Here is a 26,318-nt window from a genome sequence, read left to right as displayed (position 1 = left end):
GTCAAGAAAGGGGAATGTTTTTTTTAAAGTTAAAGATATAAAAACATTGGATGTGAAATGGAAAAGGGGCGAGGGAGAAACCACACTTCCTAACTCCCACACACTCAATTATTCTCTCCTCTGCGCTAAATGTACAAGGATGACCCTCCCTCACCCCATACCCTTCCTTTTCCACAGAAACTAGAGCGTATTTATCCCCAAGGGTGATATCCTGTCAATAGCTGTCCCATGTTCTGGCTGAAGTAGTTGTCTTAGTGTGGAGTTGTCCAAAGTATTTCCTGGAGTGGGATCGACTAGGTGGGAGGAAAGGGAAATGAGAAAACCACTTCTGACCGACAGCGGGTGTGTGCGCGTGTAGGAGTGTTTTGGTTCCCAGCCTCCCAGCTCTCCACCTCCCAAGAGGAAGGGGGGTTGGAGGACTGTCAAGCTGGTCCCAGGCTCTTTCGCTAAACCTGCCAGCCGGGACTGCCCCGGAATTCAGAGGACTTAAAAGGGGCAGGCCTCCGCTCCTGCACCCCAGGGGCCATACCCCCGTCACACACACTCCCTCACCACACACACCGGCACTGGGGCAGAACAGGCGCCGCTCCCACGCTCAGACCCCTGCACTTCTTACGCCTCGGGCCGAGCCGCCAGGCCCCTTCCCTTGCTCCCGCACCCCCGCCCGCTGCCGAGGCTCCAGATGGCGGCTCCTCGCGCTCGGCTCGCGGCCCCCAGACGCCGCCCGGCAGCAGCCGGCGGTCGCTCCCTCCCTCCCAGCTGCTGCGGTAAGACCCGGGCGCTGGGAGAGGAGGGCGGGCTCCTCCTCAGGCTCCGATTGGGGCGGGAGCCCGGCCACCGAAGGGCACGCAGGAGCTCTGCTGGCGGGGAAGGAGACTCACAGGCCCCAAATGAGGAGGCCGCGGGGGAGCGCTTAGGGAAGGGACAGCCTGACAGCTTCGTACCACCCACACACCCCACTCCGACTCCTGCCCTTCCTCCCCTCACCACCGGCACTCCCCGGCGCCGCGGGAGGGGGCAGCCGCTACACCCGAGTACCCGCGGGATCGGGGAGCAGCCGCGCAGCTGCCAGAAGGGGGCGCCCAGCACCCTGGAGCCCGGGCTGGAGGGCGTCTTCTGCCTTGGCATTCCGCCCCAGCCCAATGCAAGGCTGTCTCCGCCGGTAAGATGCCCCCTTCTGCCGGAGAACCGTAATGTCCACCATCTGCGTCCACCTATTCCCCGTTTTCCTCCTCTCACTACCCTCTTCTCTCGCTTCTTATTTGCTTCCTTTTTACTTGCTTGCTGGGTTGCTTTCCTTTTCCTTGCCTCCCCCTTGCATCCTGGAACTTTCCTTCCCGTGTCCCTTCACCCGCTCGGAAAGGGGGACGTACTTCGTGCCTAGCCTCTGGCTCCTCTCCACTGGTGACTCCCTGGGTGCGAAAGCAGCCCTGAGAGTGGTAGGTTCGCGGGAGTGAGGTAATTCTCTTCCGGACCGGGGTTGGGAGGCTTTGATTTGGGGGTCACTGATGTGTTTGAGCGGCTCTCCCCTTGAGCGCAGAGCTCGGAACTCCCCCTTGATGGATGAAGTTCAGTGGCTTGGTAATGAGCCCCTTTCTCCCACCCAAAAGTCAGGACACTCGAGGGTATCTTCTCCTTACACATAGCCCTGAAAAACCTAAAGTCTGCCACCTGAGACAGTCCTCACTGCTGTCCTCCGAAGCAGTTGTGCCGGGGTGGGGTGGAGGGAGGAAGGCGCTAAAAGGCCACTGCGCCTGGCGCCCCGCGCCCATCTGACATCTCTCTAATCCCTCAGTGCTCAGGCGCGTGCCCACAGACCTCCTGACCGCCCTTGCCACGCGGCCGTCGGGCATTAGACCCCGGAGAGCACATTTTGTAAGCTCCCAGCACAAATCCCCTCGGAAACATTAATCACAACCACCAGTGAATGCAAAATGTGTTCCCGTGTCGTGTCTGCCTTTTAATCCCGAACGTAATTCTGGAAAGCAGCATCAGACAGGGGCTCTATTAATCCCTTACAAGAGCAAATACAATCTCTGACCTACTAGACTTGTTTGCCTGCAATTTCACGAGGAATTAGCCTCGCAAGAGGAATGTTCAAAGACAGAAGGGAAACTATGAGAGACACTTGCCGCGCGTTAGCGCAGTGGTGGGGTATACTTAGATCCAAAGACGCTCCTGAAGTGGAGTGGAATCAGTAGCCAAGCGTCCTGAAATTCAGCAGGGGTAGCGGAGTGTGCGTTGGAAGGGTGGGGGCCGGCACCTAGTGGGATTGGGACCCTGAGAGGAAACCCAGCTCTCTCCTCGGGAGGCTTTGGAACCAAGTGACCTAATCTGGGGACTGTCCCCTTGGCGACAACGCTAGGGCAGACAGAGCAGCCCACCTGCAACACAAAGGGGTCAGGTTTGACCCCCTGGGGTCTGTTCCTCGCACTTGAGATTTCACTGTCATGCCGTTCAATCAATCATATTTCCTTTCTCCCATTTTATTCAAAACCGTCTTCCAGTTTCCTCATAATCGTAATTTGCACCATTGCCTTTTATCTTTGATTAATTAGGAAATCGAAAAAGATAATGGAGGGTCGGGCCAATAAATTAGCCTTAGAAACAGACCTACGTCTGGGGCTGCTGTGTGGGTGGGCACTGCGGATGGAGGCTGATGTGGGCTGGCGCACGCCGTGCAGGAAAGGGTTAAGAAAAGGCGCGCAGTGCCGGTTGAATGGAGAGATCCGCTCAGAAACAAACCCAGTGGGCTCAAGCCAAGACTTCTCACCCTACACAGTGGACGGCCTCCTGTGATTTTAGCTTTTCCTGTTTAAGTCTTGAAAAGGAGAGAGGACTGGGGGTAGGGTGAGGGCAGGACTCCTGTTTCTTTCAAAGAGGCCTTCCTACTAGCCGATGAACAGGGTTAAAGCCTGGTGGTTTTCGGCTGGGGTCTATTTCTTCCGGGGATGGGAAAATAGGTTTACTTTTTCATCCTTTCCTTCCCTCTCCACGTGTCTATCAGTCTGATGGAAGGTGGGAGGAAGGGAGAAGGAGAGAGAGAGGAAGAAGAGAGATCCTGTTATTACGTATGATCACATCAGTTACTCCCTGGCCAAAGAGGAAAAGCTCTTGACACGGAGCTGCTCCCTGCCCTCGCAGAGGCGCCGGACGAGTTCCGGATTCTTCTTTTCTCCCTCCATGAAATCGATCACGCCTCCCAGACGGCTGAAGGAGAGCACTTTGCCACTCTTCACAGCTTCGCCCCAGCTTCTTTAGCTTTCAATTGAAAACCAATTAAAGGTTTCTATAAATCTGTTAGCTCCCCTTTTATCTGGAGACCCCTGATGCATGCGATATTGCCCTTTAGATGCCTCTTCCGTGTTTTGTTTTACAATTGTTGTATCAATATAATGCGGCCTTTCTTCCCCTGTCTCTATAGATACAGATACACAAGGAAAACCAAAGCTATTCAGTCTCCTCATTTGTCCAGCCGCCTAACAGTGGTGCCCTTTCTCTGCTGCTGCTTTCCCTGCTTCGGGAGCAGCAGTTATGGTAGAAGCAGATGGCTACTGATTGGGGGAGCTTTGTGGCTCTAATACTGAATACTTTATGGAAAAGGGCTTATCATGCTTCGTTGGGCAGACGAACAGGAGGATGAGATTTATGGTCAGGAAAAAGAAACCTTTTCCAAGTTGTGGCTCCTTTTCATCAGTTGTCTCCTTTGCCCAGGGGTGGAAAAACTGAGGAACTTGTTTTATTGTGTTCTCCTTTCTGCTAACAGCACTTTTTAGTCAGGGTTTGAGAGGAAAGGACACTAAGAGCCAGAAGTTTACGAAATCCCTTAGACTGTTGTTGCTGTATCAGCATTCTCTGCCCTCAGGGAGAATGCAGAGAGGCATGGTCTTGAATGCTGCTTGGGGCCACGCTTTCCCAGACGTCCTGTTAGCTGCTGAGTAAAAACAGCACCCTCCATTATCCTATTATCCATAGAGAACAACAACAACAAAGGTGTAAGTGCCCCCATTGGAAAAGTAAGAAGAGGCCACTGGTCCTGAAGGAGTGGGACAGTGAAGAGGCATATGGTGATGTAGGTATGCTCCCTCACTCTGAAAGAACCAGAGCTGTAGTAAGGATGATTAAGGGATGTCTGTGAATGCAAGCATTTGGACTCCAAATTGAATTTTCAAGCTTTGGGGAATAGACAGATTCCAACCTTACACTGAAGGCCTAACTCACCCCAAGGGAATTCACCCCTATATCTGTTCTCTTTTTCCCCTCTCCTGAGTTTTACTTCCTTTGAGTCAGGTATGCTTTGCGTCGGCTGCAGGGATGTATCTCTTCTCCACATGCAAGAGGGTGCACCTTATCGTTCCTCCTGTCCCCAAAACCTGTTCCCGTAGAGCAGTGCCCCCTTCTCTTCCATCCCCTTTCTGAGATCTTCCCCTCCCAAGGGCCATGACATGAAATCACACAGAAATGCTCCCAACAAGCCTACTGGCAGCTAGGCACAGAGAGATGGAAACCAATCCCAGTGCAGGGTCTCCCATTCCACGTCAGACACGCTGTCTCTTTAATACTTGAAATGCCATTTTCAACTGAAAAACGTATTTGTTGAGCACTTTCCATATTCTAAGCTCCTTTTTCGCTGCCTGTCCTATTATTTTACCTTGTCCCTAGAAACTGAAGCGCAAAGGCCAGGAGAGGCATGCAGCTTCCCGAAGTGTCACCTAACTTTCTGCCACAAGCTACCTCTTCCCGATTCTACATGTGCTATCACCCCACATACCGACATGCACCTTTGCATTTTGTTTCTCTCTGAAGAGGAGAAAAAGTGGAGCAGGAGAGGTAAGATTTAAAAATTATATGTACCCAGCATTTCAAAGTGGCAGGCATTGAGATGCTTTAAATAATCAGCTATTTGGACTCTTAACTACGGTATGTGGTAGGCTGACTGCACTGCCATATTTATTGCATCTAATTCTTATGAGCCTTTGAGTTAAGTACTATTATCCCTAGCTCACAGATACCCGTCCTTCACAGGAAGCGGAAGCACGGGAAGGCTACCTACCTCAAGCAAGCGGTCCAGCTGGGATCTGAACCCAGGCTTGCCCTAGTAATAGTCATAACAGTAGTCATAACCCTATGAGATAAACGTTGTTTTTGATATTTCACAAATGAATATCAAGCTAAAAATCCAGAGGTTAGGTAATTTGCTCAAAGACACGCAGCTAGTAGAGTGAAGACCTGGGGTTCAAACCTAAGTGTTGAGAATCCCAAGTTTCAAGTTCTCTCGGATCCTTCAGAAGAAAGATCAATGGGGAACCCACAACTGACCTCTGTCACGGGTCCCTCGCCTGGGCGGGAGGCTTCGCAGAGCCCGAGACTGGAGGCGTGGGGCGAACTTAAGGCGCCTGCCCCGGGCTGCGAAGTGCGGCTGGGTGCGGACTTTCTGCCCGGCCTCCCAGGCGGGTCGCGGAGCGGGGTCTGCCCTGCGGCCCACAATGCTCCGCGCGCAGCCCTCGTGCGGGCCTTGGGGGCGGGGCCTGAGGGCCGCCGGCGTGGAGCCCGCGGGCTCGAAGCCGGGATGCGGCCCGCGTGGCTGCGGCCGGGACAGCTGGGGCTGGTCCCACCGCGCCCCCCGAACGTGGAGCTGCCCCCGCTGCCTCAGGGCCGGGACGCGGGCAGGCCGCGCCGCGTGGAGGCCCTGAGCCCTGGTCAGGGCGGACGCCTGGGTCCCCAGGCTCCTCTGCCCACTCAGGCCACGGCTCTCTGGCCACCGCACTGGAGTTAATCGGCGATGCGTTCACACGCTTTTCATCCCTCGCGGACCTGGCTTTGCCCGCATTTCTAACGTGGCTTCTAAAGGAAGAGCTCCGGGATGGGCATGGGGGTGGGGCGGGTAGGAGCCCAAAGTACAAGCCTCCAGGCAGAAAACTGCTCGCTTTTCCATAAAGAGGGGAGGAGGGAGGAGGGATTGCGGCTATGGATGGAACACCCGGCCCTTCCTTCAGCGGTCGAGGGGATCCTTGAACACCTGAACAGGTTCCTGCTGCCGGCTTTATCCTCCAGTACCTCCTAACGATCTCCCTAGAAACAGGGAGAAATCCTCAGCTTTCACTGAGTGGCTTTGAAAGCGGGTGCACAATACAATTCCCAAATTTTCTAACGAGGAAACCAAGGCAGTGTTATAACAGTAACAAGAGTAACATAGTAAATGGGTATTTACTATGTGCCAAGCATTGTGCTCTGCGCTTGCTCAATATCAGCGCTCACAATAACTTTTTAAAGAGGTGACCTCTATTACCCTCGGTTCACAGATGAGGGCCTGAAGCACAGACGGGTTAAATTACCTGCCCAGGGTCAGGACCTGGGATTCAAACCCAGGCAGTCTAGTTCCCCTGATGGAGTTGTGGCCTGAACCTGAGTTGTTGGTCTTTCTTGGTTAGTTCTCCAGACCTCTAAGGAGAATATTACTTAATGAAGGCATTGAGACCTCTCTGGGATGTCCAAGGGTGACATTAAACTAACCCCAGCTCTTGGAAGTAATCCCTTACCATCTGCTCTACAACTGGCTTTCCAAAGTGCACTCGCCCTCTTTCCCTCACTGAGTCCTCACCGCGACCCGGGAGGCAGCGCTTGCCAGCCTTAGTTTGCCTGAGGAGGAAACCAAGACTGGGACAGATCACTGTCAGTTGTGAGAGATGGGAAAACAGACCCATACCCTGGGAATGGCAATCGGAGGACCTGCCAGGGAAGGACGTGCGCAGGGGACGGGGATGGTGGTGGTGGTGGTACCGTGTTTCCCGGAAAATAAGACCTAGCCGGACAATCAGCTCTAATGCGTCTTTTGGAGCAAAAATTAATATAAGACCCAGTCTTATATCATGTTAGATAAGATCTGGCCTTATAGTAAAATAAGACCGGGTCTTATATTAATTTTTGCTCCAAAAGACGCATTAGAGTTGATTGTCTGACTAGGTTTTATTTTCGGGGAAACAGGGTAGAAAGGATCTTAGCTGTCCCTGAAAGCCTGGTCCTCAAGACGCCTTTTTTCGCGGAAAGTAGTCACCTAGCAGGAGGCAAGTGTTGGCACTGATTCCAGGGAGGCGGTAGGAGGCTGGAGAACGTGGAAAACGTGGACAGGCCCTTAACCGTGCTTGGTCCCTGCTCAGTCCTCCGTGTGTCCTGGGGCGCACCGAGCGCGTGCGTGGTCTCTTCCTCCCCGAAGTTCAGGATTTGCGCGTGAAAGAGAGAGCCCCCAATGAAGGTGGCTTGTCTGGTTCTGCCCAGTACCTACCCGTGTCAGGATCCTACACTCTTGGTGAATCATCCCAAACGTATTGGGAGCGGCGTCTGCGATGCTGTTGGGGCAGTGCCCTCCCTGATGCTCTTTCAGAGAGACCTCTTAGCCTTCGCTGAAGCCTGTCTCTGCGTTTGGCCTTCTCTGCACCCTCAGTTCTGTTGTCATTCCCTTTACAGAGTCATGAGCACCGCAGAATCCAGGCAGGAATTCTAGCAGGCACTCTGTGCCTTGCCTGGTTGCCCAAATTTTTGGCACAAACTCAGCTGTGAGTGGCTTAGGGGATACAGCGGCTCATTCAGCACCCCAGGTAGGAAATGGAACCCACTGCACTCTCAGCTACTGACTTTCCCCAGGATAGTTTCACAAGTTCACAGGATCCCCCTTGTCTGGAAACATTAACTTCCTAGGGCCTAAGGTAAAATTACTCTAGATTGTAGATGTGAGGCATCTGACCATATACACAATGTACCAGATACAAAAATCATATGTAGAAAATATATAGTGTAGAACTCTACTCAGTGTTGCAGGACCAATTGCCCTCCTATATGACTTCACACAAACTATTTTCTCAAAACCATCTTACACAAAACATGCAAAAAGGAGCACTGACTACGTTATGGATATGCAACCAAGAAAAATGACAATCCTGAAAGTTTTTTTAATTGCTACTCTCAACAATATTCACCCACAACGTACTTAAACACACACACACACACACACACACACACACACACACACACACACAACCGTGTCTGATCAGGTATAAACTTGTTCACACCTAAACTGAATTTTAGGCCTTCAGGAAATCTCAACATCAACGTCTTTATATTCAATGTGTTTATTCTTATTAGGAATTTGTGAATGATGTACTTGACAAATCTAGATGTTATTTATTCTTCAAATATGGGTTTTCCTTAAAATGTTAAAGGCGATTATGAATATCTTGGTTACCCTTATATTACATTACCAGAAGACTGCCAAATCAATCTGGGAATTGGCCTTTCAATCAGCAAATTCAAGAGAACAAATATCTTTCAACCTCCCTGCCTATTATTTCTGCTACTTTGAAATATATGCACAGTATTTTCTATAGTAGCCACGCTGTTACTATTGTTTGTGACAAGTTGATCTTTGAAATCTTTAAGAGAGCACCTCCCCAAGTGAAGACTTAAAAGGAAAGATTTACATTGGTCATTTTTAAATGTTTATGAAAATCTGTTAAAACTTATTGGCTTTCCATACATGTTTGGGGATATAGTCCTCCATCAGCATTAGAGTAATACCCCTGGATTAAATCATGAAACACCTGCAATTCATTTTAATTAAAATCATGAAAGATGTGTTTCACTCAAACAGTCCAATCTACAATATGAACCGGGGAGGAATTTGGGTATGAGAGCACAGTTTGTAAAGAAATAAATTTTATTTCCAAGGCAATGTGAGTCATCATTGTTATGGTTACTAACTGCTATGTACTCCCCCAAATCTTTTTCTTTTCTGTTTTGTCTTCCTTTTCCTTTGAGAACATCAGATGCTGTCCCTCTCCTCAGGCTTCCGGAAAGTATTCCATGGATAAATTATAAGCTTGAACATCGTGGTCATGTGTATGTTCTGCTTAGATCCCCTTCCCAGGAAAGAAATGCTTCATGCTGCTTATCCCCCAGCAGCCCAATTGATAATCTAAGTTCACGCTTCAGAGGGCTAGCTGAGAACAGGTACCACCGTGTGTCAATCAGCCTCTCTCTTTTTAACTTACTAGGAATTACATACAGTCTAAAAGAGAGAGGAAATGAGGTGGAACTCAGGTAGTGAGTGTTGGGATCATGTCCCTTTTCCTGATTGTACAAAGAAATATGATGGACAGCCCCTCAGTTTGGTGACATTCCTAAGGCCTAGAGAGTCAATCTTCTCAAAATCTGATGCTCCCTCTCGTTTGACACTGCTGGACACCCCTTGGTCCCCAGTCTACCTGGAAAGCCTGTCCCGGAGGGTGAGGAAGCTCAGAGTGGTTGACTGTGGCCCTTCCTACATTTCCTTCCTCACATCCTCTGTCTACTACTGAGGTCTGACTCTGGAAAAACTTAGTAACTTGTGGAGTTGAGTTGACGGAACACAAGGATATTCCTTGCCAGATCTCTAAATATTTATCTGGGGAAGGATATAAAACTGGGAGGTTCCAGGGGGTCAGGATGCTGGGTATTGGATCTGGGTCACAGGTCACACAGCTGTGAACATGAGGCATTGATTTTAGATCTGGAGTAGTTGCCTTTAATATCACTTCAGTTGCTAGCCCTGATGGAAGTCATACTCAGAAGCCATTAAGCCAGTTGACTACAAACCAGATCCAGGAGAGGAGATGAATGACACAAAGTTCTCAAAGATTATCCAGCTCACAGCTGAACTCCAACAGAATGACAAGTGGAATTTGAGATCCCTCAGAGAGAAGGTTTAAAACTTGAGAAAGGTAGGTTATCATGACTGCAGCAGTAGCAGCAGCAGCAGCAGCAGCAACAGCAGCAGCATTAAAAACAGCTACCATTCAATGAGAAAGGAAAAACTGAAGAGAGAAAAATGTAAGTCAGGAGTAATGACCCCTGTAGCTGGTAGCCCGGAGTCCCTGCACACAGGCTACAAAATGATCCATTCCTTCCTTAAATCTCTGCCTCTCCCAGGACCAGGCTGGGAAACACTCATTTATCACCTAATGGACCCAAACTGAAATTGCCATGTATACTTGTAAAAAACAAAGAGACCCCTAACCAGTAAACCTTTATCCAGCTCAGCAAGTCTGCCTCTAAATTACCCCTTAGAAACTTTCATATTCTCCATGCTCCATGGTGAGGCTATGAAGTTTCATTCTCTGCCTTCCCCAATCCACACAGCCCCTTCTAGAGACCTCCCAGTGGGAAATTAATAAGCTTAGGGGAAAAGTCTCTGCTTCCTTGGCATCCTCTTGTCTTCATTGTCTTCAGGTGTGGCTTTCCTTCACCATGAATTGCGCTTTTTTTGACAACTAAGCCTTTGCTGATGTAGTGCTTTGGAAACAGGATTAGAGAGGGATGAACCAGGACCTAGAAATGGAAAGAAAAAGAAAATACAATGTGTTTTCATTCTTATAGAGTAACGATCCTTCTAAGTGAGTTATTCTTACAGACTTTACTTACCTCCTCTCACAAAAGTTGAGAAATGTTGGGCCCCATTCCTCTACCCTGGGAGTAAAAACAACCTGTTCATTCTAATACTCCTAAGAATCAGATTTCCTTTTTTACCCTTTCTCCACCCTCTCACTTAGACCATAAAAGGCACCACCTCAGGAATCATTCATCAGCCTCTCTCCAGCTTTCTCTTCCAAAGCAGTACTGCAGTTGTCTACACATGTATTTCTACCATAACTGCCAGAAGCCTTGCTAAAGTGGAGCCAAAGTGAACATACCCTCCCTCTCTATTGTCATCCCTCTAATCATTTAATTGGAAATAAAATCCCAGGGAAAAGAACTCCAAATATATGCATAAATCCATTGTTCCATGTGAATTAGATAAAACCATATTTTTATAGTACTATTTGGGGCTGAATAAATGCCTCAACCCTTCATTTAGTATCAGAGAATTTCAGTAAGTAATAATGCAGAGGGATTTCAAAGTAGTTTATGCACCATTTTAGCCCATAAATTTCTAGAAAAATAAAAATAATTTGTAAATTTTCTTTCCCTCCTATTAATGATTGTCATTTAGACCATTTATATTACCTAGCAATTATGTACCACTTAAAATACTGGAAAAACCTTCAAAGCAGGAATTTCAAGTTTAATCTTACCCATACTTTTTTTTGTTATGCCAGTCATTTAATACATAAAACAGAATTGGATTCATAAAATGTTAGAAATTCTTTTATTTTGGGATTTTCCCCCCAAAATCAATAGGGGAACTCTAATAAGGAGGCAGAAAATTTAAACTGAGAGGAAATATCATCTGATAGTCAGATTCTGAATACACCTCGCTCCTCTTTGATGTATAGAATCTTAGCTATTTTCTTCGTCAGAATTGGAAAATCAAGCTTCCCCACCCCCAACCTAAGTACCAGAAACAGTGTTTTATACAAACTGGAATCTACGTTTCAATACCTCAAAGGAGACATAGTCTAAGATGTGCCCTTTATATTTAGGAAAGGAAAGGCCAGGGAAAAGAAAAATGCCTTCCATGTAGAGTGATTCTTTTATATTCACAACATGTAAGGGGATTTTCTTAAGTGGCTTGCGTGGACAGATGACTTTTCCTGGGAAAGGCAAGCTTCCTGTTCTATAAATAGTAGGAAAAGAAGGATCTAATGAGTGTTCTGTTCAACTGTTTAATGGAATTAGATTTCGGACACTGACTCCCAACCACATACACACCTTCCTTCACTTCATCAGGCTGTAGTTTCTGAGGGACTACAACTCTCCTATGGTGACTTCTCTAGCTTAACTTGCTGTTGTTTACACGTCTCTTTCTTTTTGCCTTTTTTTTGTTTTTGTTTTTACCTTTTTCTTCTTCTTTTCTCTGTATTCACTTAAGTATCTGGCCACTGTTTTAGATGTTTAAGGCAATTCTTTTGACATTTCTAATTCCCCCACCCTTTCTTTAAATAAGTGATTGCGGGACAGGGATACTTGAGAGAGAGAGAGAGACAGAGACAGAGAGACAGAAATGAATGGAGCATCCAGTCATAAGGCAATTATAGACAACTGGCTAAATACAGTTATAGATTCTGATATACAGACATGTGAGAGCCCTCAGTATTGAGCTTTGGTCATTAAATAAGTTGTCCTTAGCCAAACTATTCCAAAGTATGTACACATGGATAAAAAACGATATGGTAAGATAAAAGACAACTGCTGTTTGAGAAGCTTTCTTTGAAAAGTCAGTAGCTAACATGGAAATCAAGGGAAAATCCCCCCCTTCCTCCCTAATATATGGGGGTTTCCCAACCCTACTTTCTCTGTTTCCCAGTTTAATTCTAGGTGAGGGTTCTGTCTAAACCGAAGGACTGGGAAAATTATGTGGGGGACTGACCAGGGCCGGGTGAAAAGAGAATGGAAGAGAGAGAGAGAGAGAGAGAGAGAGAGAAGAAAATAACTCATTTAGTGGGAAGTTCCTCGCAATCTTTTTTTTCCCTCAGCAAAATCCTTCCCTGGCTTCCTTGGACCGCAGGCACCAGCAAGGAAAGGCGCTCAGGGCCTCGCTGCCTCACTGGGTTCCGGAGTGAAGTCTCAGAGCTGCGAGAGAATCTAACACGGTATGCACCTTTTCCTTTTAAGCTGCCCTTTGCCAAGCCCCAGTCCACTTACCTTATTTCACACTGGATTAAAAACAAGGCTGTCTCCTCTCCTCCATAAGTCGTGGTTCTGCTTCGTCTACTTTAGCGTACTTCACATCCGATTTATCCTAAAGCTAACAGATTGCCTTTTTCAATGTAATGGTGTGGCGGGTGGGGCTGAGGGAGTGGGACCGTCTATACCACTCAAAGGCCTTTCTTCCCTTAGGAGTAGAGTTGAACGGCGCAAAAGAACCTCGAGAGTCCCCCAGCGAAAATGTGTTGCGGTCCCTGTAGAAGGAGTCAACTTTCAGGCTGTTAAAGACCTCAAGTCATTAGCATCAGCTGCTACACTAACCGGGCCAGCCAGCGCCTCTAAGTGGCTTAGCACACAAACCGGGCTCCCGAGACAGCCGCCGCAACTCTATCCACTTTTCCACCACCGCTGGACGTGAAAAGCACATCTTTCTTTGGAGCACATCTCGGTAATAATTTTTACTTTGACTCATCCTCTGCCCCCCACACACACACACACGGAAGTCTTAAAATATGGACGCCCCCAATTTGGGACCCTCTCGGGGATTACGCAGAACGTGCCGGGCAGAGGACCGAACAGCAGGAAATGTTTGAGTCCGGTAACGTGGGTTCTTCCCACCCATCTGCCCCTCACGCCATCCCCTGCCCAGGTACTTGTTTCCTGGGATCAGATGCCCCTTGTAAATCCCCTTCCAAGGTCTGGCAGCATCCCCACTCCATTCCCCTTACCCCATCTCCGGCTCCGCAGAAAGACTGAGCCAAGTTCTCACCAAAGCGCATCCTTTCTGAACCTTGCTGGGAAGGGCTTGGTAAAGTGAGCGCTCCTGGAGAGAGCTGGCGCTGGGTTATCAGCCCCAGGCAACTAGCTGCGCGAAGCAGCGATGGCTCAAAGGCTGGAGGAGAATCCCTCGGGCTAACCCTCAATCCCCTCCCCTGCACCCAACTCAGACTCGGGAAATGCGCGTGGGCTCCGTGCGCTCATTGAGTGGCCACCTTCCTGCCAGAGATTCTCCAAGTGCCAAGCGAAACGGAAAAAAGGCCTTTTCCAGTTCTTTTGGTACTTCCTTTCCGACCCCGAAACTGATTTTCCCCTCCTACCAGTCCCAAAGGGCCGATGCTTTAAGAGGAGGCGGGCCGGGCCACGCTCAGAAAGGCGTTGCCTCTTGGGGAAGGCGCTCAGGACCTGCCGGGCACCGGCAAGCCAGAGAGACCGCTTCCAGGCAGGCAGAGCCGGAGAGAGCGCCCAGCCCAGCAAAGAGTTAAAGGGAGGGGACGTGGGCTGTCACGCGTCATTGGGCAGATTATGTGCAGCAAACAAAAAGTGTGTGTCTGCGTGCCAGTCAGTCACTGCATCGGATCCATCTGTACAACTCCTCTCTCTCTCTCTCTCTCTCTCTCTCTCTCTCTCTCTCTCTCTCCTCTTACTCTCCCCTCTTTTCTCTATCCCCATCACTCTATCTCTCTGTCCTCTCTTTAGGCAGAACCTACAAGACAGCAACACCAACACCTCTTGACATGGAAATACACTGATACAATAGGCAAAAGAAACACTCGATTGCATCTCCCAGTTCTTGGTGGCCTTATTTGGGCGATTCCATCCTGACCTTATTCCTGGTAAGTCTATTTGCATTGATGGGGGGAGGGGGAGGGGAGAAAGGCAGGTCTGATGCGGAGAGTGAAAAATTTTGCTCTCCGTTTCCTCATTATCCAGAAGAGGGGGGAAATAATTGTTGAGGGGATCTCTACTGCCAATAAGATTATACAAAGGGAGGAGCTCGATGGAGAGCACTTTGCCGGAGAAGCAAGCTACCGGGGAGCGCGCGGCCGCCAGACAATGCCTGCCTCCCGGGGAGGGCGAGCGGCTAGCGGCTGCGACAGGTTTTCGGCAAGCCCAGCCGGCTCTGGAGAGTACGCCCCGGCGGATGAGAAGCGGGGGCCTAGGGGAGGATGTTGAGCTGTGAAAGGCTGGGTGGTAAAGGCGACCGCACGGCGGGCTGGATCAGGCTCTCGCCCAGCGGTTATTGTGACGGGTTCGGTGCTCGTGGCGGCCGCCACAGCGACGCGGACCCCTATTAGCTCGGCGTAGCGAGGATCTTTTCACCGTATTGTTAGGTAGAACTGCATTTTAATGATTGCGTCCCTGCTGTTGCCCCAAGTGACGGGGCGACCGCCCAGCACAATGAAACGCTTGTGTGAAAGAGACTTTTAAAAGGAGAAATTGAGGCATAAAGCCCTGAATTGGGGAAATTGAAAAGGAAAGAATAGGATTCTTTTGCAAAGGAGACGAGAGGTTCTGGAGGATTTTTAAAATGTATTTAAATTTGCAATTGAAGATCAGGAGGGCTACCGCGTGTGGGGTAAAAATGGACAGGGATAGATGATGTATCACAATAAAGTAAGTTTCTACTTTATGGATATTCATCTTCTTTCTGTCTGACAGACACATCCCAATACTTGACATTTGGGAGATGTAGCAGAGGCTCGCCAAAGTTTCATGCTCTGTTAGCTGGAAAGAAAAAGAAAACCACTACCTTGGAATCACATTTGCGAGATTAATTGGTTAATAGACATTAAGATAAAAAATGGACATTGCTGATATTATTCCGTAATGAACAGCTTCTTGGGAAAAGAATTAGAACTACTCTTTCCTGCGACTTAAATTATACCAAATACACAAAAATTACTGCCTGTGGTGGGATTATTAGGGAAAAACCAACTTAGAGGTATCTTTTAGTCAGGCAGAAAGAGTGAACAATGCAGTTAGCTGAAAGCCAGTTTAAAATTAAAATAGCTGTTTTGTGTTTTTAAAAATGGTAAGTCTTGTAGACAGTGTCCAGTGGTAATGGCAGTAAAATATCTCTTTATGGCAGCTTAATAGAAAGCCCTCCATCGGGGCATTACTTTCTAAATTGCTGCGGATTAAACAGCTGGAGAGCCCACCAAGGTCTACGCAAGCGGGGCTGCCCCCCCCTTTGCCCACACAGGGTCCTTTCTGGGGGAGCGAGAATTCACCAATCATTACACACGCGGTATTTCAGACGGCACACTTCTGGCCTGCCCTGTACCTGCTCACTTCATGAAGCACATGCGACTCAATCCACCCCCTTGTATAACAAGGTAACTGGGATTCACCCTCATCCATAAATAAGCATGTCGAGAAAAAAATAATTACCTCTGCTTGCTGCTTTTTAATTAAAGCCTCGGAGGGACAGTGTTGGATTATGGTAATGAGCAGACATACGTCCCCTCTTGTAGGCTGCAGAGAAAGGTTAACTGACATGGAATCAGTGGCCCTGACACTCCACTTGAAATCCATTCGCCATGCTCCGCTCTCTCCGCCTGTTCGCTAATGCTGCTCCCCTCTTTGGAAGAAAAAATATAAAAGTCAGCTCCTGGGCATCCGGTTCAATACCTAAGAGGAGAGGAGAGGAGAGGTGCTTTCTCCCAAGGGTTAGAAGTTTCTTCCAGTCAGGGAAGTCTATAGACTAGTAAAAAGTACTATTCTCCCCTACCTTCACCCCCCCAAATTCTGTCCTATGCTCTCCCAAATACGGTAATACAAAGCAAAGCAAAGCAAAACAAAACAAAAAATACCGATCTCGTCTTTCCTAGCTCCCTGCTTTCTCTGTCACAAGCAGTCAGTCCACCCTGAGCTCCCACTATTCCCATTATTTTTTTAAAAGGAAAGTATTCCTTAGTTGGCATTTTCAAAATATGCCAGATTTAATCTGCCATTGGCTTTTTTTTGTGAAATAAGAGTTATGCAAAAATCAGGCGAATTCAAGAAAAAAATTTGGAATAGTTAAAATGTTCTGCCTGTTTTCATAAAGGCAAAAAGAATAATAATGTAATTCGCTTCGTTGTCCTGTGTATCTGTCTCCAGTGATGGAGGATTCGGGCATCCAGCGAGGCATCTGGGACGGGGATGCCAAGGCTGTCCAACAGTGTCTGACAGATATTTTCACCAGCGTTTACACCACCTGCGACATTCCTGAGAACGCTATATTCGGTCCCTGCGTCCTGAGCCATACTTCCCTGTACGACAGCATAGCTTTCATAGCTCTCAAGTCCACCGACAAGAGAACAGTTCCTTACATCTTCCGGGTAAGTCTTGGCCAATGCTGCCTAGGGTGTGCGGGTAATGTCCAGTTGAAAACAGAGGAAGAATCATTCCAATGACAAGCTGAGACAGGTTCTAAATGTAGAAAATGCAGTGATGTGAGTCATCCTGTTTTACACACCAAAAATTGAAAAGGAAAATTAAACTCAAATTATTGTCAACTGATTTTTCTGGAATAAATGACAAAATTTGATTTGGAATACTATGTCTAAATCAGTGCCTCAATCCTGGGCTTTCCTAGTAATGAACACTACCTTCCTTAATTCTGGGAAATTTCACAAGGTTTGAGGCTATTTGCATACTAAGTACTTTCTGTAAGTACTTTTATTCAAAGTATTGAACGCATTTGTCTTCCAACCTAGGAGGTCTCCTGTTGCCCTAAATATTATTCAGTCTGGGAAAGGTAGCTAGAGCCCAGAGTTTGTATTTAAATAAAAATGTTAATGGTTTGACAATAAAACATCATTAAATCCATATATTTGAGTTCGAAGATAAAAGTCTTCTCACTTTCTATTCTTTCTTTACAAAGAAAAATTATTTATTGTTTAAGCCAAAATTAGGAAGGTGAGTGAATGACACAATCATTTCTGAGAGCTAAGCTTGCTTTTCACTTCCAAAATAAACAAAATCCACCCACATTTTTGTAATATGGGATAATTTGGAAGTAAATTCTGAAGATGTTAACGCTAATTGGATTTGTAAGAAGACATTCCCTCGTTTGCTGTTCAACCAGTATATGAAAATGGCGACTTAAATAAGCTATAAGATTGATGCAGCATTTCAAAGGACGGTTATCTTGTCTGCTGGTTGCAAACATGAGGATGGGGTGCCAACTTGGGTCAAGTTTTTGGAATCTTGATCTCAGACAATTCTTTGGAAAAGAATGGCATAGAGGAAATGGTCCTGGTTCCTCTGGCTCCATTCTCTTACAAGTCTCCTTTCTCCACCCCTTTCTTTCTTGTATTTTTTTCTTCTAAACTGTAGGTAGACACCTCAGCGGCAAATGGTTCCTCAGAAGGTCTCATGTGGCTGCGTCTGGTCCAATCAGCCAGAGATAAAGAAGAGCAGAACCTTGAAGCCTATATAAAAAACGGACAGCTGTTTTACCGCTCTCTCCGCAGGATTGCCAAAGACGAGGAGTTACTAGTTTGGTACGGGAAAGAACTGACTGAGTTACTCTTGCTCTGCCCCTCTAGACCTCACAGCAAAATGAATGGTAGGTTGGCTCGCGATTTGCGTGTGGGCCCTTAGCTAGCGGGGGAGCGACTCCGGAACGGCGGGGGCTCAGTCTGGCGCCTGGGCGCGCCTTTCCTCTCTTTGGGCGTCTTTTACGAAGCATCTGATAGCTAGTCCGTAGTGAAACTAGGGCAGATAGGTGAGGAGAAATCGGGGGACACTTGGTTTAATTACTGCACTCCCCCCAAAACAGGAGGGAAAGTTAGATCAGGTCGCACAGGATCTTCTTTTCTCAGGCACTCAGGCCCTGAGAGATGAAGGTGGATTTGTGAAGGGGGTGATGGAAAAGTAGCCTGGAGACGATACTGAGTAACCATGTGGTGTGCGTGTGTGTGTGCGTGCGCGCGCGCGCGCGTGTACGTGTGTGGTGTTTGCAGGGTCGTCCCCTTACACATGCCTGGAATGCAGCCAACGTTTCCAGTTTGAGTTCCCCTATGTGGCGCATCTGCGCTTCCGCTGCCCCAAAAGACTTCACAGCGCTGATAGGAGCCCCCAAGACCAGCAAGGCGGCGGCGTGGGCACCAAGGATCACGCGGGCGGCGGCTGTGGCAAGGACCAGCAGCAGCAGCAGCAACAGGAGGCTCCCTTGGGACCCGGCCCTAAGTTCTGCAAAGCCGGCCCTATCCACCACTACCCGACGCCCTCCCCCGAGGGCAGTAACCCACCCGTGGCTGGCGGCGGCAGCAGCGCGAAGCCGTCCACGGACTTCCACAACCTGGCCCGGGAGCTGGAAAACTCCGGGGGAGGCAGCAGCTGCTCCCCCGGCCGAAGCCTCAGCAGCGGCAGCAGCGGCGGCGGCCACCAGGAGGCGGAGCTGAGTCCCGACGGCAAGGCCGCGGGCCTGGGCAAAGGGAAGAGGAAATTCCCAGAGGAGGCGGCAGAGGGAGGCGGCGGCGGCGCGGGGCTGGTGGGGGGCCGGGGCCGCTTCGCAGAGCGGCCGGTGCCCGCTTCTAAGGAGGACCTAGTGTGCACGCCGCAGCAGTATCGCGCCTCTGGCAGCTACTTCGGCCTGGAAGAGAACGGCCGCCTCTTCGCGCCGCCCAGCCCCGAGACCGGCGAGGCGAAGCGCAGTGCCTTCGTGGAGGTGAAGAAGGCGGCCCGAGCGGCCGGTCTGCAGGAGGAGGCAGCAGCCGACGGTGCGGGCACAGCCGCCGAAGACCAGGACGCGGGCGGCGGCGGAGGCTCCTCCACACCCGTGGCCGCGTCGCCTGCCGGTGCCGAGAAGCTGCTGGCCCCGCGACCTGGGGGCCCGCTGCCCAGCCGGCTGGAGGGTGGCAGCCCGGCGCGGGGCAGCGCCTTCACCTCAGTGCCGCAACTGGGAGGCGCGGGCGGCGGCGGTGCGGGAAGCGGCGCGGGCGCGGGGGCCGCGGGCGGTGCGGGCGGCGGCCAGGGCGCCGCGTCCGACGAGCGCAAAAGCGCCTTCTCGCAGCCAGCGCGCTCCTTCTCGCAGCTGTCCCCGCTGGTGCTGGGCCAGAAGCTGAGCGCGCTCGAGCCGTGCCACCCCGGCGACGCTGTGGGCCCCACCAGACTCTACCCCGCCGCCACCGACCCTCTGGCAGTGAAGCTGCAGGGAGCCGCGGACCTGAACGGAGGTTGCGGGGCCCTGCCGAGCGGCGGCCTGCCCAAACAGAGCCCCTTCCTCTACGCCACCGCCTTCTGGCCCAAGAGTTCCGCGGCCGCGGCAGCAGCGGCGGCCGCGGCCGCCGGGCCCCTGCAGCTGCAGCTGCCCTCGGCGCTCACGCTGCTGCCGCCCTCCTTCACCTCCCTGTGTCTGCCCGCGCAGAACTGGTGCGCCAAGTGCAATGCCTCTTTCCGCATGACCTCCGACCTGGTGTACCACATGAGGTCACATCACAAAAAGGAGTACGCCATGGAGCCCTTGGTGAAGCGGAGGCGGGAGGAGAAACTCAAGTGCCCCATTTGCAACGAGTCCTTCAGGGAGCGCCACCACCTCTCCAGGCACATGACCTCGCATAATTGACGCGGAAGGGACCCCAGCTTTCCACGCGCTCACACGCACAGTCAAGCCACCTGTAGGAACAAATAAGCGAGGACATCCACCACCTCCTCGTGACCTGAAACATTGCACACATACACACACACACACACACAAACACAAAGACACACACAATCACACAATCTCCCCCAGCCTTCTCATTCAAATGTTTACCCGCACTTACACTACACTACACACACGCTCACAAACGAGACAGGATGGTGGATTTTTGATTGGGTGGGTTGTTTGAGGGATTTTCTTTTGAATGCACGCATTTTCACTTTCCCAAAAACAAAGGTACATTTTTAAAAATGTCATATATTGCAGCATATTGATGCATTTGTCATACGTTTCTACTTAAATTATTAAGCACTTACAGTTTAGATGTAATAATTATATGTAAGCGCAAAAATTATTTTAGATATAAAGGAGGAGGGCGAGATGCTTTCTGCATTTCTCGATGACAGTTTGTGTGTTCTTACAAAAATAAACAAAACTGAATAAAAAGGGGGTCGCCATTCAATTTAAGTTTCCAGGGGGAAGTGCATGTATCATGAGATGATTATGGACTTCGATGAAGAATGTCATCATTATGTAAATATGTATTTCCTTTTAATACAAAGTGTAATTTTGTGCCAGTGAAATGGAGTCTGAATAGTTATGTGTTTCTTTTATCCCTGGAAAGATTTATTAAACTTTATAGATTATCCAGGTATGTTGGATGCTTTGACAATAAATGACTATTTTCTTCAAAGCAATTATTTGGAAAGTATTTTTAAATGCATTTTTATAACCAAGGGCTACTTTGAGTAGATACCATCTATTTTTATTGAGTCCCTGAAAAGAAGAAATAGCATGAGACGGATGATAAACCCTGCCTCACTTGCATTTATGTACTCTGAGCCAATTTTGAGTCTAAAAGTGAGAAGACAGGTTTGATGATTATTTGGAAAATCTTTAGCTGGAAAGCGTTGGACATCTTGATCACAGGACAAATCATTTAGACAAAGGTCCCTGCCATGGAGCTAACTTTCACTGGGATGTCAGCATTCTTTTCAGCAGCAGGATCATTACCATCTTCAGAAGTGGCCAGAGACAATTTTCAGGCCTCAATCAGGGAGATCAGATGAAAAGCCCACTTAAGTTTCTATTGGTGATGCCGACATGGAAGAGTATCTTGTCCTGTAGAAGCTGTCAACATTCTGGCCTTACCCATTAAGAGATTCAATGGAAAGTTTCTTTAGAAACTAAGGTGAAATGACCACAGCAGTCTGTATTGCAGGGCCCAGACTTCCTTCTAACAGCTTGAGCAGCTGCATGGCCTCTGGAAAAACACACGCACACACACACACACACACACACACACACACACACACACACACACAAAACCACCAAAAACTAGCTCTAGAGCATTATGATACAGAAGAACTGGATAACTTTCCTCCTCTTCCTACCCTTCCTCTTATGAGAAATCCCTTTCTACTCTTCATATACTGACAAGAAATCTTAAATAGAGTATACATATGTGTGTGTGTTATATCTGGCAACCATTAGGTGCAAATCCAAATGGATGATGATCCTTTAGGTTTTAGGATGGCATGTACTTAATCCATGGGCATCTTCAGAGTCACCCTATGGTTGTTCTAGTTACAGAGGTGACACTAGTTTATCTAACACAGGAGGTGTACTTTCCCATTTCCCTCCCCTCACCCCTTTCCTTCACATTTTTCCAATCCTCCCCTGTCAGAAGGAGGACACTTGTGAAAAGGTCTGAAATGGGAAATTGCACAAGGTCCTACTGCAGGCTTTCAAAGGTTTTCCTAAAAGAATTTTGAAGTCTTCATTATCTTAAGGTGATTACAGAACTAGTTATGATTAGGGCAGGGAGCAGGTAAAGACCAGGACAGGACAAAGAGGTGTATCCATATTGTGGCCCAGGTTGGTGAAAAAGACTGACTTTTAAAAGATCATCCAAGCACTTTTTGTACTACATATTTTTGAGGCCTGCTCTCAGTTTTCCTAGGCAACAGTTGGATGATCTGAAACACCAATCCTCAGCAAAGTATGGTGAGAACAGTCCAAAATTCCAGTTCTAACTCTGTCTGCTATTCATGACTAGTCTGATCCTGCTTCATTACTGATATCATTCAGTTTAGCTGCATCTTGGTTTTCTCACGTGTCCAATGAGTGAGGCAGGTTCTGCTACCTGTGAAGTACTTGTTGCACTGCAGCATTGATTTTTCTACTGGGTTGATCAGGCTCCAACTAAATCTAAAGGGGACTTTCTAGAGAAAAGATCAAGACTGGTTGTGAAGCAAAGTTGATGGCAAGAAGTGAGAAAGATATTTGGGCGCAAATGGAAGATGGGCCTCAAGAGATCTTTAAATCACAATACCTGAGAAGCTGACTAAACGGTCCATGCCTGGGACACTAGTGGATCTCTGGAGCAAAAGTTTCTTAAAAACAAACAAATCCAAGCTATTTGGGGCCTAACCTAAAGATCCTTCCAGAATCTCTTTTCACTATAGTTGACTTCATTACCTGTTGGGGATTCAGAGATGAACTTAGGTCTAGAAAAAGGTAAGCAAATAAAGCTCTTTGAAAAGGGGTTTCTTATAGTCTGGAATCACATAGTTTGAAAGATACAGGTAGACACTCCCGGAGCTTCCCGCGCGTTTTCCTTTGTGTGGTCATTAACTTAACCACACAGTCAGGAAGAAAGCCGAGCCTTGGCTGAGCTACTGCCCAGGCGATCCAGGTAGGTGTGTTCCTGGCAGACACTTTAGGACTAGGCAGCAGTGCTGATCAATCTGCCCACAAAGACCTTTTTGGCGGGAAGTAGTAGGGGAAGGGTGCCCAGAGCTAGTTTTGCCCTCAGCCAAGGCAAACTCAAGATTTGTTTTATTTTAATCCTGCATTTACAAGCTTTCGGATGTATCTTAACTCTCTCCGTGTCTGAATTTTTTCTGATGAGTTTCTAAGACTCCATAACCCTACCCATCTGCCCAGCTAGCTGCGGTCGCTAGCTGAGGCCATGGGCGTAAACGTCTGAACACAGCTGCGAAAGAAACAAGATCACAAGATAATGCAATCTTGGAGCTGCACAGGTCTTGTGAAGTCCAGGCAGGTGGCCTGAATTCCCAGCGCCAAGTGCAGGTCCTAAATACTGTGGCAAGGGAAAACCAAGCGGTTGTTGCACCAGCATTTGTGGTGTCCCAATCAGGGACAGAATGCTTGGGATTTACCCGTCGCCTAGCGCTTGTGATCTCTAAGCGTGCTTTCGGAACGGATTCAGAATCCCTCGCCTCATTTGGCGTTTGTGAGTTGGGGGGACGCCTGTATTTCCCAGGATGTGCTTGAAGAGTATAGCGAACACCCATAGGCATGCGGGAAACAGAAGGTGCGGGATGGGTCGCACGCACATCTTTGCACCAGTTCGCAGGTACTGAAAAGTCAAGACCGAAACCGGACCTACCTGGGGAAAGTTCCCACGGTCCCGGACCCACTCCCAGGTTCTGAGGCCCTGCGAGGCCCAGAGTCCCGCGTGTTGCAGTCACAGCCACGCACTGCCCAGTTGCAAGCACAGAAGCGCGACGGCCGTCGGGCGCCGGGGTGAGCAGGGTGGGGGTAGGGGCGGGGACAGGTGTCTAGCGGGGTTCGCATTTCCTCCTTCCCACCCGGGTCTCTGAACCGCTATGTACCGCCCGCTTCCTGTCTTCTATTAAGCTTCCACTCCTCGCAGCTTATCTCCTTAGGCGCCCTGCCCAGTGAGCGTGAACCCAACCGGGGACACCTTGGACACCCGGGACCAGTCAGATCCAGAAAACCGGCCAGGAAGTGCAACCCCCTCCCTACCCGGGGTGGATTCCGAGGGCCTGAGCCTCAGAGCGGCCTCGCCTCGTAGGTCAGGGGCTTTCCGTCTTTTTCTCCACCCAGTATCCGCCGGACTCCGCGCTCTCCGCCAGCAGGAGGGTGCTGCGGGCACAGGTGGAGGAGTCCGCGCTAGTCTGCAGGGCCCGCGCAGGTGCGCTTGCGAGGCGCACACGCCCCCTTGCAGCCGCAGCCCTCAGTGCTCCTGCGCGGGCGGAAACACCGCGGCGAGCGGGCCACAGCCGCCCGAGGGAGCGCCGGGCACGCACGCTGGCGAGGATCGGCCCAGAGGTTTTAGTTTTTCTATTTTCTCCCGATGCCCAATCCCATGTTCTGGAATCAATTTGGCTCATTCTATGGTGTCTCCCGGTTCCCCTTCCCTCAATCCTTCTTCACCTCCACTCTCTTTTCAATCTCTTAAGCACTTCTGAAGGTTTGACATCATTCCTGGAGTTTTATGAGGAAACCCCTGTTGATGACTCTTACCCATCCAGGTAACTCCTACGGTGGTCGCACCAGCCCAACGGGAAACTGCACTGTCAATTGCTGGGCATTGAGGATTACCCCACACTCCATCCAGATTCAAAGAGATGGCCAAGTGCCAGCACCCCCCCACCCCCACCCCACCCTCCCAGCCGCCTCTTGAACAGTTTGAAAAGGCCTGGGTTTTGAACTGTGTGATTTGGACCTTTCTTGGAAATGTCATTGTCTTCCGCTGAAGGTGTAAAAATACCTCCAAGGGGTGTAGAAAATTTAGCCTGCCTAGAAGCAGAACTGGGAATGGAGTGAGAAGTTGGGACACCTTTTCCTCTTCCAAATGCATTTTGGTTGACAGGTGGGCCATGAGGCCTAGAATATTGAGGCAGAAACGTGTCTTACTGGTGGGCCCGAATGCCTGCTGGCTTTGTAATCTGCTTGGACAGGGAAAAGGGGTGCTGTCTGCCTCTTTGCTTCACAGATCACATTCCTAAGGCAACCTTTGCTTTTCTTACTTTAAATCGAGACTTAAAAGTTTTTAGAAAGTTATCTATTCTCCAAAACTAGTAGATGAAGAAACAGTTCACTAAAACTTTTTTTCCTCTTTTTTATACTCTAAAAGGGTTAGAGGTATAGGCAAGTATCCTACTTGAATAGCTAACCTAGTTATGCTAATTATTATTTCCTTATCCCTTTTCACGTTTTGTGTGTGTGAGTGTGTGTGTGTATGTGTGTACTGGAATATATATGTATGCATGTTTGCACACATGGCATATATCCACATATATATGTTTATATTACATATATATATATTTATGTATTTTATATACTAATGTACATATCCATTTTAGTACACACACACACACACACACACACACAGGCACACAACTGGCAGGCACTAAGTACTTTTCACATCTTGACCTAGTTTAATTTTCATAATCTACCCAAGACGAAGACTATGAAGGGTCCCAGTCTATCCTGTTTTAGGATTGTGTGGTTGGTATGGTTGTCACCTTGGAACAGAAGGAAGAGATATAATAAAGTGTAACTGAAAAAATAGTGACTCCTAAGTCAGAAGGCCTGCTCCAAATTTTGTGACCTTTCCATCTATGCATATGTGTCTGAGTTTAATTTACTTGAACTTGTGAATAATACCACCTTTGGACTTATCATACAGCTGTGTTTTGAAAAACCAATAAAATCATTCATGTAGAAGCTTTTCATACTATTATCCATGATTGACTTTCCTGTTGGTGAAAGAGATATCCTTTGAGCCACAACTTACCTTCCTCAGGTGGTCAGGGTGCTCTAGTACCTCTATAAGAAATCTTTTGTGGCCTTGACTTCCTTTAACGATCTTTGCTCATTTTAAAGCAGAGGTGGGAATAACAGCTGATTTGAGTTGGTGGGTGTATATTTAACCACTCAGTGCTTCTTCCTAATGTCCTAAACTTACAGAAGGGTCTTTGAAAAAAACATTTGAGGAATAAAATCAAACAAGCCTATAGGTCCATTCAAGTAAATTTAATTTCCATTGGCTTAGCTATAATAATCCTAAATTATAAGTACAATGTGGTCCCAGTACTTAAAAATTAAAAGCCAGCATAACACTGAGAACAAAAAGGGCTATAAGACAAGTCCTACTTGTAACTTGCCCTGCTGCAGACAAGATGGTCAAAATATGCAGACGAGTAGCCCCTTTCTCTTTCTGGGTGCCATGTAACAAGTAGCACCTTGCTCAGAAAGGTATCCTGTGCTCCATGCTTAATGAAGACAACTCTGGGTCTGCAGACCATGGTAATTCATGAATGACACTCATCATCAGTTAATATCGTCAGAAAGGACCCCTGACTCCTGCTCCAGTTTTTTAGTGTTTTTAAATGGACCTTGAACTACAATGCATTATTTTATCATACATTTCACCTCTTTTAAAATGGAGATTTGAAGAATACATACAACATTTTCTTCTCTTTCCCAAATTCTCGAGGGAATAGATTCTCTGGGG

At 48.4% G+C, this 26,318-nt stretch overlaps 1 protein-coding gene and 1 long non-coding RNA gene across 4 annotated transcripts; one reads left to right on the top strand and one right to left on the bottom strand.

Moving 5' to 3' along the window:
* Positions 1-854: 854 nt before the first annotated feature.
* On the top strand, positions 855-20,720 carry PRDM8 (PR/SET domain 8). 3 transcript variants are annotated; one of them, XM_019720138.2, is made up of 8 exons: positions 855-1,162; positions 4,663-4,830; positions 12,444-12,560; positions 12,808-13,063; positions 14,092-14,228; positions 16,498-16,718; positions 17,719-17,950; positions 18,348-20,720. In XM_019720138.2, the coding sequence occupies exons 6-8, from the start codon at positions 16,500-16,502 to the stop codon at positions 19,949-19,951; spliced, it is 2,055 nt and encodes a 684-aa protein (XP_019575697.2). In that variant the 5' UTR covers positions 855-1,162; positions 4,663-4,830; positions 12,444-12,560; positions 12,808-13,063; positions 14,092-14,228; positions 16,498-16,499; the 3' UTR covers positions 19,952-20,720. The 3 variants fall into 3 exon arrangements, with proteins under 3 accessions (XP_019575697.2, XP_074180500.1, XP_074180505.1); XM_074324399.1 differs by lacking the exon at positions 4,663-4,830; XM_074324404.1 differs by lacking the exons at positions 855-1,162; positions 4,663-4,830; positions 12,444-12,560; positions 12,808-13,063 and adding an exon at positions 13,832-13,935.
* On the bottom strand, positions 9,543-13,687 carry LOC109439959 (uncharacterized). The gene is made up of 3 exons (XR_002136582.2): positions 13,344-13,687; positions 12,613-12,869; positions 9,543-10,359 (listed from the first exon to the last, which is right to left on the bottom strand). It is a non-coding gene; the product is annotated as an uncharacterized LOC109439959 (long non-coding RNA).
* Positions 20,721-26,318: the final 5,598 nt, after the last annotated feature.

This window comes from Rhinolophus sinicus, linkage group LG02 (genome assembly GCF_036562045.2).
Source record: "Rhinolophus sinicus isolate RSC01 linkage group LG02, ASM3656204v1, whole genome shotgun sequence".
NCBI classification, from domain to species: domain Eukaryota; kingdom Metazoa; phylum Chordata; class Mammalia; order Chiroptera; family Rhinolophidae; genus Rhinolophus; species Rhinolophus sinicus.
This window is presented reverse-complemented; position numbering and strand designations above follow the sequence as displayed.

What these genes read in the sequence shown, in the direction of transcription:
- PRDM8 (XM_074324399.1), top strand. Translation starts at nt 16,500, where the DNA reads ATGGAGGATTCGGGCATCCAGCGAGGCATCTGGGACGGGGATGCCAAG. An exon ending in CAGTTCCTTACATCTTCCGG is followed by an intron (nt 16,719 to 17,718) that starts GTAAGTCTTGGC and finishes TCTAAACTGTAG; the next exon opens with GTAGACACCTCAGCGGCAAA. An exon ending in ACCTCACAGCAAAATGAATG is followed by an intron (nt 17,951 to 18,347) that starts GTAGGTTGGCTC and finishes TGGTGTTTGCAG; the next exon opens with GGTCGTCCCCTTACACATGC.